Consider the following 12,903-nt stretch of genomic DNA (forward strand, 5'->3'; position numbering starts at 1 on the left):
ACTCCATTTATCACCTTATTAGACATTGCTATCCATCAAAGTGTCATTTCAGGGAGTCAGTGATCTCTTTGGTGTCAGGATGTCTTGGTGCCTTCTGCACCTGCTATGTATTTTTAGTAATATTAGTAATATTTTGGAAATGTGTATGCTTGCAGTACCAACGTGCCAGTTTCAGTCAGGTCGTAAGCTCATAGGGTGGTTTCAGTTAACTTGGTTTTTTTCCACTTACACTCCTGTTAACTTGGCTTTTTCCACTTAGGCCTTATGTCTTAGCCTGTTCTGCTAGGTTGCAGGCCTTAAGCTCTCACTCCTTACTACACAGACCATGTTGACTGGCATTAATTGTATTCCTATCCTTTAATTCTTTATCAGTTGAACCCAGTATCAACTTTTCCAGTAGTTTGCCTTGGATTGATCTCAGGACAACTGGCCTTTAGTTACTCCATCACCCTGCTTGCCTTTTTTGAATATTGCAACAACCTTATTTCCCTCATTCCTCCCTCCCCTTGCCACAGCCCTAAACCAATCTCCTATTCCCTCTGCCCCCACACAGTCCCCCTCCCTCCTGACCATCTAATATTTCCTAGCTCTGCCTCTGGAATAAGGATCTTGAAATACAAGAAGCAGCACACATTAGAGGCAGTGTGTGTCAGAAACCCCTTGACCAACTGACACGACAACTTGCTTGTCTTAGATTAAATTCAGTTCCATTGCGCCGGAGAGCTGAGTTACTAACACATTAGTAGAGTCTTTCAATTTCCCTCTGTTTAATTAATGCTAATGTACTTGACAATGCTGCTGAATTAAAACCAGAGGCTACATGTGGATTTTAGAGCCCTGTGAAATAATGCTATCAAACCAGAAATTTTGGCTTCAAGGCAAAACTTCCCAAAGGAAATCTTCAGAACGGGGGTGGAGGGCAGTGCACAGGGCCCGTTCTCCGAGAACTACCAAGGACAGGGCTGAAACTCACAGTGCATGGGCGTAATCTTGGTACAACCACCCTCGCGTGTCACCTTCACCATTCGGATTCCTGGGACAGCAGACTGCCCACAAATGTTTGAGCTGACAACAGACATTTAATCTTGCTGCACATGCACATTTCAGTCCCTTTGGCCTGCTTTGCTGATGCACTGACCTGGAGTTCCTAACTTAACCCTCAATAGCTGTGATGCCTCCTGGTGGTACCCAGGGCTGTGCAGCACCCCGTTACCACCTGCCCAGAGTGTGAAGAACTCTCATCTGTGCCTGCTGGAGGTCATCTTCCCAACCCTGCCGGCCATAGGCAATACAAACACTCCCCTTAGTCAAATGTGCTCCGCAGGGGCAGAGAGTTTGTATTTTGGGATCTCAGTGCCGAGAAGAAACAACCGGACAAAGGAATACCCAAACAAAGATTTATTTAGAGATATATATATATATATATATTAAGGTTGAGGTAGAAACTGAGATAGAAGGTTACAGATCTTCACAAGCTTTGCATAAGAGCCATATTACTATTACCCATGCTGTTAGAAGTATAAAAAGGGCACTATCCACAAGGAAGATAGGAATAAGCATTCTAGACAAGGGGAAAGTGTCCACAATAGTTAGTGTTATCTGAGCAGCAACAGCATTTAGCAATTAGAAGGGCAGGGAATAAGCCCACCAGGAGAATGCCTATCACAGTGATAACCTGAGGGCCCAATAGTGCTGAAGCTACAGACTGAGGGGTATTATGGTTACACTCCAGTCTACTCAAACACGGAAGAAAGCACTTACCAGCACAAGGTGAAGAGGCCCATTCTTCACCCTTTGAAGCGAGTTGCGGACAGGGAATCGACCTGCCCGGGGCATCTGCTAGAACCTCGACGGATTCACGGAGAGCCTCATGCAGGGTGGCACCTGGGGGTCCCTAATATACCCCTCTTCTCCCCACTTATGCATATAAGTGACTTAGAGGATCCCTGTAGAAGTCTATGGAGCACTTGAGCCATCTGCCAATTCACACCCCGGGGTCTCTGGGTCACAATAGCTTCTTGAATGCAACCCCAAAGGGGCAGTGGGTGCTGTGCAGATAGATCCTGAGTGACTGCGATAAGTTTGGGGCAGATACAAGCCATAGTTAGAGCCCCAGTGGCTTGGGAAAAAAAAATCCTTAGAAGAACAGCTTGATTTTGCAAATGCTGTTGCATGGGGAGGAAGGGAAGTTTGTGTCTCAGGAACATGTGGTTCAAATTTGAGACACGAATGTTACCTAGGTACCTCTGAGATAGGGCAAATTTATAAGTACTTAAAATGATTCTTCTTTAAAGAGAAAGTGAAGCTCAATCCTAATTATAGCAAGGCTGGGCAGAATTCCTTTAAAATAATTTGATGGATAATGATATTCATTTTTAAACAGTATTGTGTATTTTTTATTTTGACAGTGGCGCAACATTATGGGGGGGTCAGACAATTGTTTAATGACAGGAGACACTGAGATTTACAACGTGAACATTTATAACCATTAAAACATAAGTTGTCAACATCACATGTCAAAATATACAAAGTAAATATCCTGAAATCAAACTCCAGTAAGTTCTAAAGCAGCATTTTTCATACTTTGCCTACCTGCACGTTGTGATTATTATGTGTAGAAATATTTGTTGTCGGTTTGTGGACGTATGGGGATATCGATGTTTACCGACGTTGATAAAAATCAAGTCCTGCCAAGCCTAATTAAGCAGTGCTGGCTCCCTGCATATTCTGCTGTCACAAAGACACTAATGGGCGTCAATGAACTGCTGATGCAGAAACTGATGGAGTTCTGGGGAAATAAGATGTATCTGCCAGATGCTGGCACAGACCAGGCTGTGTTCACCTACAATCATGCTCACCTTGGGTTTGACATTCCAGGACGCTGAGTGCCTCACTTCCCGCTGGTTTCACGGAGAGCTGTGGGTGCTCAGCATTTCACAGGAAATGCCCAACACCTGGAATGAGTGGACATCATGTGCTTTCTCTGCTATATAATTGACAGATCAGATGTCAGAGCTTTGAAGATTGGACCTCTGCAAAACAAGGGTATCCTGGTATCAAAACAGCCGTTCACACAAGGATCTCGAGAAACTCCATTGTACAGATGAGGACACTGAGGTCCAGAGAGGTGAAGTCAGCTTTCCTGGACTCCAGTAATAAATCAAGGAATAGAAGTCAGGTCTTTCTGTGCCATTATCACAGTAACAACCTTTCCTCCTTATTGTCCCACCTCAGTGCTCCAGTTCTTACCAAGCTATTGGGCGACGGGCCCCGATTCTCATCTCACATTAGCTTTGCCCATTGAAGGAGAGGGATGAAAAGAAATATTGAGCCTCTGGTGCAATCCATGATAAATGGGCCCAGTATAAAACACAGCGCGTGCTCACGTAAATACAGGCAGTACAGTAATGGAGGGGCACAGGATGCCATCTCTAGGTTTTGGTGTCTCCTTGACAATGTTTTTTAAAGCAACCCACAGCAGCACAGCAGCACAGCAGCACAGTGACAAAAATCAGACTAATCAAACCACAAAGACTTGCATCCCTAAGCCCAGACAGCACACATATCAGCCCCAATATTGAGTGCGAGCAGAGCAGTCACTGACCTCACCTAAGAAGCCAGACGGCCAGTGAGAGCGGTGACTCGGACATATTACAACAAACCAGCTTATTCCTATTGGACGTGCACTGAACAAACTACAGGAGAAAGGTGGGAATCCTTTTGACAGCAGAGAATTTACTGACAACTTTCCCCAGGGCCTCTCTGACTTCTCTGTTCCTCAGGCTGTAGATGAGGGGATTGAGCAGGGGAGTCAGGACAGTGTAGAAGACGGAGAACACTTTGTTCAGCTCTCTCAGTGTGTCAGTTTTCGGTAAGATATAGACGATCATTATGGTCCCATAGAAAATTGACACCACGATGAGGTGAGAGGAGCAGGTGGAGAAGGCTTTTCTCTTCCCAGTGGAGGAAGGCATTCGCAGGATGGTGGTGATGATGCAGACGTAGGTTGCCAGGGTTAGTAGAAATGGTGGCAGAGTGCATATAGCAGCCAGCATGGTGGTGACTAGCTCCATCATCCCTGTGTCACTGCAGGAGAGTTTTATTACTTGGATGAAGTCACAAAAGAAATGGTCAATTTCACTAGAGCCACAGAAAGTTACTTGTTGCATTAAATATATTGTTATGTCAATAGCCAGAGAACTACTTATCCAAGAACCAGCTGCTAGCTGGAGGCAAGACCTGCTGTTCATGAGAGTTGCATAGTGCAGTGGTCTGCATATCGCTAAATACCGATCATAAGACATCGCAGCTAGGAGATAACACTCTGCAGCTGCCAGGAAACCAAAGAAATAATATTGTGTGAGGCAGCTGCTAACGGAAATGGTTCGGTCCCCAGTCAGGAAACTGGCCAGCATCCTGGGCAGGATGGTGGAGGAGTAGCAGGACTCCAAGCAGGACAAGTTCCCCAGAAAGAAGTACATGGGGGTGTGAAGGCGCTGATCCGCCACGACTAGCGCAATGATGAGAATGTTCCCGGCCACAGTCACAATGTAGATGACCAGAAACAACAGGAAGAGAAGAATTTGCAGCTCCTGGAGATTCCCAAATCCTAGCAGGGTGAATTCCATGAGAACCGTTTGATTCCCCTGCTCTGGGTTCGCCATGAGGTGCAACTAGAGGAAATAAAAAACAAAACGTACACTATAATGTGAAGACGCCAGAACAAGGAGAAATGGTCTGAAGTTGCAGTGTGGAGGTCTAGGTTGGATATTAGGAAAAACCTTTTCACTCGGAGGGTGGTGAAGCACTGGAATGGGTTACCTAGGAGGTGGTAGAATCTCCGTCCTTAGAGCTTTTTAGGGCCTGGTTTGACAGAGCCCTGGCTGGGATGATTTAATTGGGGTTGTTCCTGTATTGAGTGCGGGGTTGGACGACATGATCTCCTGAGATGCCTTCCAAACCTCCTCTTCTATGATTCATTTTTATCAAGCAGTGGCAGCACCAATTTGGCTCCATATCTGTTCCATAAGGCCCCTCATCCAATGGGTTCAGTGAAGAACCAAGACTCTAAAGGCAAATTTTCTAGTACCTCAACCCTTATTTGGATCCTTCAGCTTCTATTATCACCCAGTTCTTTCATTGGCCCTGACAAAAGATATATGGTCAGCCGGAATGAAACTACATCGGGACGTGTGGATGGACAAGGTGACATTTGCTTCCCTTTCCTGAATGATTTTTTTTTAATGACGTTAAGATTGAAAGGTTTGCTTACCTTAAGGCTAGTATTGAGGAAGATGTTACTTGACCTCTTCCCTCAGTGTTTCAGAGCACAGCATCCTGGTTCTGCTGTCCGTTTCACATCTGCACTCCCTTGATGTATTTTGGTTGTCGCAAGGTACGTCTCCCCTGCAGACTACTGATGTGTAGGGGATCTGTAGCTACATACCACAGTAAAAAGCAGTAATGAAACCTGCGTGGTCCTGACTGGATTCTCTAGTTGTGCCAAGACTCTTCCTTTGCTTTGCTTTGTATTTCTCACCAGAAAATGTATGTCTCTCCGGAGTAATTATTTTTCCTGCAAACACCACAAGTGAATGCTCTCTAGAGACTTCTGCTAACAAACATTTTAAATTACAGGGAAGAAAAAGTTAATCCAATGTTTTGTTTGTGTGTTGAGGGTAGACAATATGTTAATAGAACCATACATCTTCTGGCCAAAAAGGGAATGGAACAGAGAAGGAAAAGCTTCAGTGCTAAAAAGACTTTATTATTTGAAGCCCTAGACATGGACCAGGGCCTCATTGTGTTAAGCACTGTACAAGCACAGAACAAAAAGATGGACCCTGACCTAGGTCTCCCTCACTCTGGCCTGTTGAAGCTTTGTGTGAAATAGTTAAAAATCCGTCGGGCCAAAGAAAGAGAGACTTACAATTACTCTGAAATCCTGTGACTAGGGCACTCGTGTAGGAAGTGGGATACCCAAGCTCCAGTCCTCTTGCGCCACTGAATATTTTGTTATTTCATACTCCTCCTCCATGTCCCAGCTCTGTCCTAGAACTGTCCCGGGCCCTATGCCTGACGCTCTGCAAAGGCAGAGTGTGAGCCTGGAGTTTATGGCACATTGGGTCACTACTCAAGGAGTGCAGAGTTACGGTTGCAGGATTCGCCATCTGCTCTAGGCCACAGGCACCAACACTTTGGACCAAATTGTGCCAGTTGTAGGTCCAGAACTGAGCTCAATGGACAACTTTGGGGCATATGCTGTGTAAGGGACAGACAAGTATAGACTCATAGACTCTAAGGTCAGAAGGGACCAATATGATCATCTAGTCTGACCTGCGCAACACAGGCCACAGGCCACCCACCCACTCCTGTAATAGATCCCTGACCTATGACTGAGTTATTAAAGTCCTCAAACCATTGTTTAAAGACTTTAAGGTACAGAGAATCCACCAGTAAGTGACCCCATGCTACACAGGAAGTAGAAAAACCCCCAGAGCCTTTGCCAATCTGCCCTTGGGGAAAATTCCTTCCCAATCCCAAATATGGTGATCAGTTAAACCCTGAGCATGTGGGCAAGACTCATCAGCCAGACATCCACGAAAAAATTCTCTGTAATAACTCAGAACCTACCCCACCTAACATCTCTTCCCAGGCCATTGGCATATCTACCACCAGTAGTCAAAGATCAGTCCATTGCCAAATTAGGCTGTCCCATCAGACCATCCCCTCCATAAATTTATCAAGCTCAGTTTTGAAGCCAGTTAGGTTTTTTGGCCCCCCTGCTCTCCTTGGGAGGCTGTTCCAGAACTTCACTCCTTTGGTGGTTAGAAATCTGTGTCTAATTTCAAGTATGGCAGAACTGATGTCTAAAATCTCTTTTGTCCCATTTCCTCCTGGTTGGCTCATGGCATGTAGGCAGAGAAGTGTTATGGGACTACATACACACATCTGTCCTTCCCTTAGACAGTGTTTCCTTATTCCACCAAAAGGCTGACTACATACAGAGACCCAGGCAGGTGATCATCTTATCCCAAAAGTAATGAAGTGATTACTTTAATTTATTCTATTATTTCATTATTGCTTGCCTTCTGTAATGAGATGACTGGCTCTGTGGATGTGGAGAAAGCGTTGGACGTGATATACCCCTGTTTTCAGCAAAGCTCTTTATGTGGTCTCCCAGCGTATTCTTATCAGCAAGTTAAAGAAGTCTGGGTTGGATGAATGGACTCTAAGGTGGATAGAAAGCTGGCTAGTTCATCAACCTGAAGAAATAGTGATCATTGGCTCAATGTCCAGCTGGCAAGTGGAGTGCCCCAGGGGTTGGTCCGAGGGCTGATTTTGTTCATCATCTTCATTAATGATCTGGAGGATGGGGTGGATTGAATTGATAAATAAAGTGTATTTATTTTATATTTTATCATGAGATTGTTTTATTTCATTTTTATTACTTTTTATGTTAATTTTATTTTCTATTCTATTCTACTGTTTCATTTGTATACTATATTTCATTTTGTATTATTTTATAAAATAATAAACCGTATTGATTTTTTCCCTAAGCAAATTTTTCCCATGGAATTTTTTGATCTTGACAATTTGGCATTTTCTGTTGGAAAATCTTTCCATTAGGACATTATTGATCAGCTTTATATTTTCTTCATTTTCTTTGGTTAAAAACATATTAATTCTCTCTCTCCTTTTCTTTGTGGATGTCCTCTCTGCTACTACATTCTGTCTGTCAGCCAGCCATTACTAATCCCCCTTAACTGCTAAGTAAGGACGTGATCCTGAATGCAGTTATGCAAAGTTAATTTTACTCCTGGGAATAACTCTGTTGAGACTTAGCCTTCTTTTGCTGAGCTCAAATAAAAAATCCCCGCTGATTTCAATGGGATTGGACACTGAACGCCTTTAATCTTCTTCAACCAATGTCCCAACCCTAGAACTGAGTACAGCAGCAGAAATGTCAGCTCTGCGTTACCCACATCCTCTCACTACCTCTCTCAATACCCCGGTGAATTCAGGGTGCTGCCGTTAAGAGCACAATCTTCAAAAGTGTCCCAGTTATGAAGGTTTAGCAGCCTAAATGTAACTGAAAGTCAATGGGTCTTAGGTGCCTAAATCACTTTTGAAATGTGGTCAAGTATTTTTCCAAATTTTACCCTTAATTGTAGGCCTCCTGGTCAGACATTGCTGAAAAGAGGAAATTAAGATTGTTGCTCAGATAACATGCAGGTGCAAAACGGTGCTTTACACATTTCAGTTGGGATTTTCAAGGCAGGCAATATATACAACAAACACACAACTCCCACTGAACTGCTAGCAACCTAAGGTTACGAAAGTGCAAATAGTTTCTTCACATGTTCCTGAAAAGCTTCAGGGATCTACAGGGCCACAATTAATCAGATTAGATAATCTTGTGCCAGAACTCTAGGCCCCTCGCTGGTCTGCTGGAGTGTATGATAGCTATGAGAACATTACTAATTCAGTCCTGTATAGTAGTGTCTCCTACAGTCACACTAGACAGTTCATGGTCCCATTTGGGTACAGTGAATGTGATCATTTCATTTGTGCGTATTGCAACATAGTCTGCAACTTGACCCCAAAACTGTTCTTTTTCAGCGTGACGTTTTTGACAGGCTGTCACTTCTTCCTCGGAAGGAAAGGTTTGTTCCAGCCTTTATGGAAGAATACAAATAGCCACTTATTTCTGAATGCAAAATAAACTAAAAGATTGTTAGTCCCACTCCTCTTTTAGCATAATTTGCTTCCTAACCACCTAATAAGGTGTCAGGCCAATTTATCACCTCTGTGAATAATTTTGTTTTGCCGAAGCTTTGTTTTCATAATGCCTAATGTTGAATATCTGTGGTTCACATATTTGCATTTTAAAAAAATCAGTTTTTTGTATTGTTTTTAAATTAAGCTCTGGCAAAAATATTGCAGGTAGGGATGAAATCCCATTGCCTAACTCTTTGAAGGATACAGATGGAAACTAAAAATTGGCTTTAATACAGGGCTAAATCTGAATCTTCTCACACTGTGCCTTCATTTTTGTATTCCAAATTTATTGACTCTGAATCACTTAAGTAATAATTTTTTTTTACGGAAAACACGGGTTTCATCTTTATTACTGTCCATTCATCATTCCCAGTGGGCACCTGCCATCTAGAGAACATTAATGAGGATGCATAAAACATTGTCCATGTTAACATTGGCGTCCCGATAGAGCCCATTATACAGTATAACCGCCCCTACCCCACCCCCTGCTGCCCCTAGTGGCCATTATACAGTATAGCCACCCCTCCCCCACCCTTACCCTCTGCTTCCCCTAGTGCCCTTTACATGCTATAGCCACCCCTTACCCTGCCTAGGCTATAAGCAGCTTTACACCAGTATAAATGCATCCAGTCAGAATAGATGAGTGGTGATGGCATCCCTTGGCGGCCTTAGGGCAAGCCGGAATGCAGCCCCCTCACCTCGATTTCCCTTTTTCATCCCCCAATAAACTCCACACAGGTGTTCTCCACTCCAGTCCCAACAGCCCTCCTTTAGGTTTAATTCAACTTAAAGGTCAAAACTAAACCCAGAAGTCTTCTCTCCCGCTGCAATCACCCCAAACTCTGCCATCTGTTCTGAGTCCTGCCCACCTTAGCAGCTTTTTCCCAGCTGGAGCATTTCCCCGATCTCAAGATCTATCCTGCAGGAGCCTCTCACACTCTCAAGTCTCACCTCCACCTCCTGAGCTTGCTTCCTCCTCTAACCCCCTTCTGCCCTTTATGGGAAAGTGCCTGATTCCCCTCAGCTGCGGCTCCTTCTCTACTCAGGGCTGGCGTGGCCCCGGGCTCTCCAGTTCAAGGGCCCGCGGTCCTGTCACAGGCATTGATAGGCTGGTATAGTTAAAGTGTTGCAACTTCTACGTGTGGACAAGCCTTGACCCATTTATTCCTCACTCTGAACATGAAGGCGGGAGCTAGTGGGAAGCATTACAGGAAAGACAACAGGAAGAGAAGCCTTAGTTTAGTTCTTTTATTGCACAATGTTTTGATAACAGAGCCACAATTCTTAGGGTCTCCTAGAAATAGGTAAAAGATGGGGAGGAGCTGGTGGAAAACATCCCCTGGGAGTGGAAGGAATTCTCAGCAGATTGGATTGGCTAGACATGTACAGGCTGGGTTTTCCCATAAAAGGCTGATGTTAGGCACCCGAATCCTATGGACAGTGAATGGGAGTTGGGCGCCTCACAGCTTTCGGTCCCATTGTCAATTACAAGTGGACTTGGTGGAGTGGACGGTGCACTAGACTAGGACTCTGCCTAAGTGATTTCTATTCCTGGCCCTGCCACTAGCCCACTGAGTGACTGTGGGCAGGTAACGTCACCTCTTTTCGCTTTAGTTTCCCCAGCTATAACATGAGGAAGCGCAGTGAACTTAATGGAAACAGACCCTGGGACTACAGCAGGCTTCTGCTGAGACCCTAACCCAACCCACGTTCTATCCATCTCATTTTAACCTGAGGCAACTGATCGGTTCGTGCGGCCCAAACATGAATTTCCTGCAAGCTTTCCTCAGGGCCTCCTTTACCTCTTTGTTTCTCAGGCTGTAGATGAAGGGATTGGCCAGAGGAGTCAGGACTGTGTAGACGACAGAGAGAACTTTCTTAAAGTCTGTCAGGATGTTGGCCGTCGGGAACATATAGACAGTTAGTAGAGTTCCATAATAAAGGGTCACCACGATGAGGTGAGAGGAGCAGGTGGAAAAGGCCTTTTGCCTCCCAGTGCTGGAAGGGATTCTCAGGATGGTGGCGATGATGGAGATGTAGGACATCAAGGTCAGTAGGAATGGGACCAGTAAGAAGAACAGGCTGAGTGCGAAAACCAACGTTTCTGTCAGCTGAGGGTCATTGCAGGAGAGATTTATCAGCGGGATAAGATCGCAGAAGAAATGGTCAATACCCCGGGGGCCACAGAAAGTTAACTGTGATATTGACAATGTTATTATGCCAGTACATAGGAAGCCACCTACCCAAGAGCCACCTGCAAGTTGGAGGCAAGACACACTACTCATACGGGCTGCATAGTGCATTGGGTTGCATATTGCTACATACCGATCATAGGACATCATCGATAGGAACAGGCACTCCGTAGCTGCCAGGGAACTAAAGAAATAATATTGTGTGAGACACCCAGTAAATGAAATAGTTCTGTCCTCAGTGAGGAGGCTGGTGAGCATCCTGGGCAGGATGGTGGAGGAGTAGCAGGTCTCCAAGCAGGACAAGTTCCCCAGGAAAAAGTACATGGGGGTGTGAAGGTGCTTATCCACCACAGCTAACACCACGATGAGCATGTTCCCAGCCACCGTGGCAGCGTAGATCAAGAGAAACAGCAGGAAAAGGAGGATTTGCAGTTCAGGAAGAGATCCGAATCCCAGAAGAATGAATTCTGTGATGGTGGTTTGATTTCCTTATTCTGGGTTCCCCATGGCATGTGTCTACAGGAAAGAAATTCAACCTGTGATATAAATGAAGAAGAGTCACTCAATAAAACGTCAATAAAATGATTTTCTTGTCTTCCCAGTGGCTACCGGAACAATAGTTGAGGAGAGAGTGGAGGCTAGGAGAGGGAAAATGGGGAAATGGGAAATCTCGCTTGACCCCTGGGACAGATTTAATATCTGAGCAGATGGCAGGTTAAACAAAATGTTAGTTGCTCTTGAAACACCTGTAGTAACTGGACAGATCGCAAACCGCACTCAAACACTATAGTGGTGGGCTCAGATACAAGAATAGAGAAACACCAGAAAGATATTGGATCAGATAGTCACGCCTTTCACTTTCTTGTGTATCAGAGCCAAGCAATGTCCTTTTCTGGGGTGCAGCTCCATGGCTGACATGTGTCAGGAGGTTTTATTTCAAGGTTAGCCACAACAAAGAAACAAACCAAGCAGATAGAGCTGGAAATTGCAAAGGGTGGGCGGTTAACTTCATGTCAATTGTAGGAGAAATGGGCAGGTTAACAAGCAAAGCCATTTGAATGTTTTTATTCTAAACAGACAAATACTGTCTTTCCTAGGAGAATATTTCATTATCTGGCAGTGGGACATTCTACACAGAGACCCAATCTTCATCAAGAATAAACAAAAACCAAAATGTTCAGCTATAAACCATGATTTTAGCTAGAAACTTATCCTCTATTACAAAAAAAATTAGTATAAAATGTGAAATTTGTAAAAAAAAATGTGTTATTTTCATGCTATGGGTGGTATGGAACCCAAATTTCCATTTCCTCAGCAATTCCATGATTTAAAATGTTGGTTTTCATTCCAAAATTGACTTTTTAAAAATATATTTATCTGTGTTTAACTTTAGTCCTAGGTTATTTTTATTTTACATTATTTTTATGTTATTTTATATTTTATTGTCCTTTATTTGAATTATATTCTTTTATAATCATTTCCATTTATTTTCCATTTATTTTTCTATTATTTTATTTCATTTTATGTTATTTTACATACAATAATATTTTTCTCAACACATTTTTGTAGAAACTGATATGTACCCATGGAACATTTTGATCTCGATTAACTGACATTTTCTGATGGAAAAATTATCCATGCGACATTTTTTTAAAGATCTACATTTTATTCTTTATCAGTGGTTAAAAACTATTAATTCTCTCTCCCTCTCTGTTTGTGGCTGTCTAGTCTGCCATGACTAACTCTTTTTAACTGTTAAATAAGGACCCAAGTCTGGGTAGAGGTATGGGTAAAGTTAATTTTACACCCCAGGAATAATTCTGTTCAGTCTCAGCCTTCTCTCCCTGAAGTCTAAGACAAAATTCCCACTGACTGCAAGGGTGGGACCTTGTGTTTTCAATGGGATGTGAGCAACTGTCACCTTTAGCCT

The 12,903-nt window shown here is 43.7% G+C and overlaps 1 protein-coding gene and 1 pseudogene across 1 annotated transcript; both read right to left on the reverse strand.

Annotated features, from left to right (window-relative positions):
* Positions 1-3,695: 3,695 nt before the first annotated feature.
* Positions 3,696-4,667, reverse strand: LOC137153270 (olfactory receptor 11A1-like). The gene has a single exon (XM_067548418.1). It carries the CDS (start codon positions 4,662-4,664, stop codon positions 3,696-3,698), a length of 969 nt encoding a protein of 322 aa, XP_067404519.1. The 5' UTR covers positions 4,665-4,667.
* A 5,835-nt stretch (positions 4,668-10,502) lies between these two features.
* Positions 10,503-11,480, reverse strand: LOC137153300 (olfactory receptor 10A7-like; annotated as a pseudogene).
* Between the last annotated feature and the right edge of the window lie 1,423 nt (positions 11,481-12,903).

Source organism: Emydura macquarii, unplaced genomic scaffold (genome assembly GCF_026122565.2).
Source record: "Emydura macquarii macquarii isolate MOO-44397 ecotype Brisbane River unplaced genomic scaffold, CSIRO-AGI_Emac_v2 contig_227, whole genome shotgun sequence".
Lineage (NCBI taxonomy): Eukaryota > Metazoa > Chordata > Testudines > Chelidae > Emydura > Emydura macquarii.